The 6,000-nt window shown below is 42.2% G+C and overlaps 1 protein-coding gene across 1 annotated transcript in view; it reads left to right on the top strand.

Moving 5' to 3' along the window:
- The first annotated feature begins 777 nt into the window (after window positions 1-777).
- The window catches only part of LOC149320353 (protein NYNRIN-like), a 32,357-nt gene continuing 27,134 nt past the window's right edge, over window positions 778-6,000 (top strand). Inside the window, exon 1 of the mRNA XM_089499539.1 lies at window positions 778-820. Coding sequence (XP_089355665.1) covers window positions 778-820 — 43 coding nt within the window. The remainder of the gene's footprint in view (window positions 821-6,000) is intronic.

Below are 6,000 nucleotides of genomic sequence, written 5' to 3'. Positions count from 1 at the left end.
AATGTCCATGAGATGGCAGTTTAAGTCCAGTGGCGAGTAGGTCCACATGTGGAACACTTGAATGCAGGCAATGAGCTTGTGGAAAACAGTGATGAAAGCTAACAGCGATAGGTCTGTGGAGCTTGTCATCTGGACAGACAGCAATAAGAAAGGCATCTGGATGTAGGTAGGGCCATGGAGGACCATCTGGAACAGGAGCAGAGGTGTGAGGACATCGGTTGTGTCTTGAATGAGCCTTTGGAGGATGTCCATGGCAGCAGGGGATGGAGGGCACGACAGGAAGGATGCAGGCAAAAGAGTCTCAACCTTGGAGCGGGGAACATTAGGAAGACTGGGAAACAGCTTGGAGAGTCCTGTATTATGGCATCGATGGGATGACATGTGTGGGGTCTGGTCCGGCTTTTGGGAATGAATGTAGGAGGCTTGCCTTCCCCATGAGGATATAGAAGAACAGAACAAGGACAGGATAGAATTTTACATGCAGTGGGGGTGAAGGAAGACAGACTCCTCCCCCCCTTGCTCCCGACAGAGTGGGTCAGCATCAAAATAGGAGTGGAAAAGAGATATGGTTTTTACTTGCCTTGGAGGATGAAGAGGACAGTCTCTTCTCCCCCCCCCCCCCCCCCGGCCTCCCGCAGAGATCAGGCTGGCTTTGCTATAAGAGTCTTGTAAGAAAAGGATAGGGCCTCCAAATTATATCTATGTGCCATGGGAATTACTGAAAAAGATAGGAATTTTTCCCTGGCTCCCCGCTGGAGCCAATCTGCTAGGTGAAGAATGCGGGAGAGGTCAACATTTAAAGCAGTGGCAGAGAAGTTCAGTGAGGCCATTGTCCGGCACTTAAATAGGCAGATAGATAGTACATAGACGCCAGGGATAGGACTGGCATACACATGCAGAGTATAGAAACACACAACATTAATAACAGAAAATCAAGGCGTTTGTGAGGCAATGCACTGAGGGCACTGTACTGTTTGGTTGTGGTCAATTTCCAGGCTTGACCAAGGCTGCTGTGAGGGTGTGTAAATTAACTTTTAGCAACACTACATTCAAAATAGTCAAATCATTTATTTCTGGATCCCAGTGCCTGGGTATACTTGCACCATTTAAACAGAGTAGTCCAGCCATGGGTGTATTTTAGAAACATTTCTTTTAAAACAGTGAAAATAAGCTGGAGCAGCCCTGGAGGAAGTTTTAACTTTGGCAAAAATCTAACCATTGGGCTTGCTGACCAGCAAAAATGAAAAAGGCAAAAGAAAAGCAAAAACAACAACAACTGTATCATTGGAAAGTACTTTGACTGGAAAATAACTCAAAATGAAAACAAAGTCACACATTCAGGCGATTTGACCACTAGGCCTGCTGTTACCAAAATAATGTATGGGAAGCAGCCTTAAAAGACCAATCAAAAGACCAAAATTCTGATAGTCAAAAGGGTGTGGAATCCAAAACAAAGGTGTTGCAGTAAATGCATAGGGCTAACAGCAAAAATAGAACAAAACAATAACAAAAATGAGAAGGCACAGCTAATTTTTGGGCTGAGAGAGTGTGACTTTCACTCAGTCTCAAAGTCGCAGAACAAAATGGACATAAAACGACACACATACAAATAAGTCACCGCCTTGTGGAAGAAATCACTCAGTTCTCCGAGCATAGGCAGAACAACACTGGGTATATTTGCAGCATGATCCTAGCCTCTGATCATGTGCAGAGAGCAAAGTAAAACCTTTAGGAGGCGCTGTGTGGCATCATTGGCAACACTCACAGCAAAGAACAGAGCACCTATGAGAAATCTATCCTTCCCAATTCCTAGGAGAAAAGAAGAGGATTCCTGAGCATGCTTAGAGTGCATAGTCTCTGAGCATGTAACGAGAAAAGCAGAAGCAACAGCTTGTGACTAACAGGGGGCGCTTGTGTGGCAAGGTGGTATGAACACACCTCAAATTGCTAAGAGAAGAGGGAAGAGAAATTAAACAGTGGATGCACTGTCCTACATAAATAGTGGAGGACAAAAAGGTAGACTGCTCTGCCAGTGAAGCTCATCTATAAATTCCAAGGCTCTGAAAATAGACAGTGGAGGGAGTTCCTTCACACTCCCAAATCTCAAACAATTAAACAAACACAAATAGCAATTCATGTATGGAAATACCTTGGTTGAGAGTCAGCAGCTAAGACATTTTTCCCAGATAGACTATGCTGACCTGAGGCTCTTTATAACTACTTAACAGAAAAACAAAGACTCTTGGGATCATGAATTAATGCCTACAGACTTTAGACAAAGAGGAAGTTGCCTTCAGACTCCTGGATCCCAGGCAGTCAAGAACAACTTTACAATGCCTGACCCTGCTGGGCCAGCCAAATCTATGTAAATTAAGGCAAGGGAGACAAATGGGGCTCCCTTTTCCTGATCGAGCAGCCTGATTATGGAAAGTCTAGTTTTTCAAATACCTAAGTACCAGATTTATTTCACAAAATGCTATGTCCTCTTAACACAACCAAAACAACAAAAGTAGCCCAAATTTGGGTCAAGAGATAAAAACTAGAAAGTCCTGTCCCTTTACATTCTCCATAATTACATAAGAGATCTATAGTCTAACCAAGTAACATCCAAATTAGAGTCTGAGAGCCGGTTGTAGAAGAGGGAGGGAGCTGAAGAAAGGCACACAAAATCAGCTAAAAACACCTGAGGAAAAGACCAAAACTTTGGTTTGGGGCTGAGACAGTGTAACTCTGTTGAGTCTTACTCTCGGGAATGAGGATGTAGGACAAGACTCATGGAAGATGACCAGATCAGACTTATAAGAGCAAAAGAAAACTTTTGTCTAAGCAGAAGGTCTACAAAAAAACTTGACACACAGTACTGATTACTGAAGACAAGACAAAGGAGTAGATCGAACAATGCAAGAATAACAAAAGAGAAGATGGAGGTGTTGGGCGGCAGGAGGCCTCTGAGCATGTGAGGAGAGCAGAAAAAACTGAAACAGGAAACTACAGCTTAAAACTTATGCAGCCCTGAGCACATGGCAGCAGGGACCCACTCTGGTTCCAACCATGTGTTCCTAAAAACTGGAGGGGCACAATATGATAGACTACATGTCTTTATCCAAAAGACAAAATCCTAACAGCATAAACCTACACTAAAGAAAAGACAGATGGTGGGCTCTTGCCAAAAGTAGAGTCAGAACACCAACACAACAAGAATATAGAAGTGCTACAAACCCAGCACTATCTAAAAACCTTAAAATACACAGAATGACAATCCTAACTATACCAAACTATGCCAAGAAGCTCAAAAAGAGATCTCTAAAGGACAAACACACCGGGGAATGGGCTTGAAACCATACCCGCAATGAATTTTTTTAAAAAATCCAAACTAGTTCCATGGAACAGGGGGTCGTTGTAAACAACCTGAGCCTGCAGCTCTGACCTTTTTGTTCTGCATTGCATCTGAGCACATGCAGAGTGTAAACAAACAGAAAACAATGAAACATTTCTCAATTTCTAATTTACGAAGCAGGAAAAGAGGAGGGGGGGAATCTTTTCCCTCCAAGCCTTCTCAAACATGGTGTTGCAAACTTTATAGAGATAAGCCATCTTTCCCTTGTTGACAAACCCTCCACTCACACCAGAGTGGTGTAAATCACAAAAGGGGAAACAAAGGTAATTTGCCACCAACTGAATCTGAGTTCTAAGCCAACCAGGATGATGGGCTTTGCAACTTCCTTTGCCCATGATTCAATTTTCTTGGCTCCTCGCAGCTAGGGTTGCCATAACCCGGCGGCCCCTGTGACATTCACGGTTTCGGGGGGCCCCTCCCGGTCACGGTCCGGTTTGGGCCCCCACCCGTGCCTTGTTCCCGGTTTGGGGGGTCCGCTCCGGCCATTGCCGCTGCCGCTAATGCGGCTGCTGCGGCGCCGACCCACCTCCTCCTCCGGCTCCGCCTTCCTCCTCTTCCTCGGCGGGCTGGCGGCAGAAGCGCCGCTGCCACCGCGCCCCCACTGGGAGGGCTTGCGCGCTGCCCAGGCCTCAGTAGGGGCCAGTGGCAGCGCGCGCGCCTTCCCCATTCCCTCCGCGCGCGCGCCTTCCCCATTCCCTCCGCGCGCGCGCTTGCCCCACCTCCCTTCCTCCCGCGCCAGGCATCCTAAGGAGGAGGAGGGGGGAGAGGAGGAGGAGGAGGAGGAGGAGGAGGAGGAAGGAGCTGGAGGAAGGGTGCCTGAAGGCCAGGGCAGAATTGGGCCACAGAAGGAGGAGGAGGAAGAAGAGGAAAGCTGAGTCAGTGGCCATTAGGTCTGCCTTGGTATTTTGGGGGTTTTAAATTATTTTTTAAAATATAAAATACTTATTTTATTTAATTTTATTAATTTTTATTATTGCTTGTTTTTATTTAATTTTATTAATTTTTATTATTGCTTTTTAATTTTTATTATATTAATTTTTATTATTGCTTGTTTTTATTTTTTATTATATTAATTTTTATTATTGCTTGTTTTTATTTAATTTTATTAATTTTTATTATTGCTTGTTTTTATTTAATTTTATTAATTTTATTATTGCTTTTTATTTTTTATTTTATTAATTTTTATTATTGCTTGTTTTATTTTATTTTATTAATTTTTATTATTGCTTGTTTTTATTTTATTTTATTAATTTTTATTATTGCTTGTTTTATTTTATTTTATTAATTTTTATTATTGCTTGTTTTATTTTATTTTATTAATTTTTATTATTGCTTGTTTTATTTTATTTTATTAATTTTTATTATTGCTTGTTTTATTTTATTTTATTAATTTTTATTATTGCTTGTTTTTATTTTATTTTATTAATTTTTATTATTGCTTGTTTTATTTTATTACATTAATTTTTATTATTGCTTGTTTTATTTTATTACATTAATTTTTATTATCAAATATATACACCCCTGCCTTGTTTTTTATTTATTTTTTCATTATTTTTTATTATTAAATATATGCAAGTGCATTTTTTGTGTATTTATGGTGCTTTGAATGCTAACAAGTCTGCCTTTCTTGGCCAATTATAGTGGTGATGATGATGATGATGATGATGATGATGATATCAACAAGCCTCTGAGGCACAGCCAATGTAACTTGCTGTGAGTTTTACAAACTCATGCGCCCTGAGGAAAAACCACAGTCCCTTGCCCAAGTACACACTTCTGAGATGTACAGTTGAACCCGAGGGCAAGTCCATTTCTGCCATCTGTCTAAGAATAATGCCTAAATGTCCTCCATTTTGATCATGCCTAAAAACATGCATTTATATTAACATTTTTTTAAAAAAACCTCAATTTTTTGTGCGTCCTCCCTTGTTATAAAATGTGTCCTACATTTGAAAATGTTGCCCTACATTTGTCCTACATTTGTCCTGGTTTGGAGGTCCTCACTTATGGCAACCCTACTCGCAGCCAAATTTTCCATGAGGCTGTGGCATTAGGCAAACTAGACTTTATAGCAGAGAAAAAGAAAACTCCCTGTTTTCTAAAATCTCAACCTTTACAAAAGTTCTCTGCACATACCTGGAGGGCCTGCAGAGTGCTATGCTTCTCAAAGGGCAGTCTCTAAAATACCTTTTCGAAAGCTATTTTCTGGGGCCTTTCTTCCTTGCCATGTGGTGGGGGATGGGGGAACTGAGGCTGAGACAGTGTCACCCATTCCTGCTGTTTCTTCCAAGGAACTGGGCTTGTGTCTCTTTGGGGGAACACATCTCCCAGTGCCATTCCAATATGGACCGCGGAGATGGGATGAATGACCTCTGGGGTTCCCTTTCTCTGGCAGGCCTGTCTGGAAAGGTTTCCAAGTCTTGGGATTTTGGGAGGGAGTCCATGTCCTACTTTCTGGGGTTTTGACTCTTCTGGCCCCTGGGTGCCCATGTGGGGCCTGGTTGTGACCTTTCTGCTTGTGGACTGTAGTCCAAACTGCAGCAGAAGTGTTTCTAGAAGGAAGAGGGACGTTTTCCTTTTTATGTGGGCAATGAGGGGTTGTC

Source organism: Sceloporus occidentalis, unplaced genomic scaffold (assembly GCF_023333645.1).
Source record: "Sceloporus occidentalis isolate IW3139 unplaced genomic scaffold, rSceOcc1.0.p SCAF_1, whole genome shotgun sequence".
In the NCBI taxonomy this organism is placed as follows: domain Eukaryota; kingdom Metazoa; phylum Chordata; class Lepidosauria; order Squamata; family Phrynosomatidae; genus Sceloporus; species Sceloporus occidentalis.
This window is presented reverse-complemented; position numbering and strand designations above follow the sequence as displayed.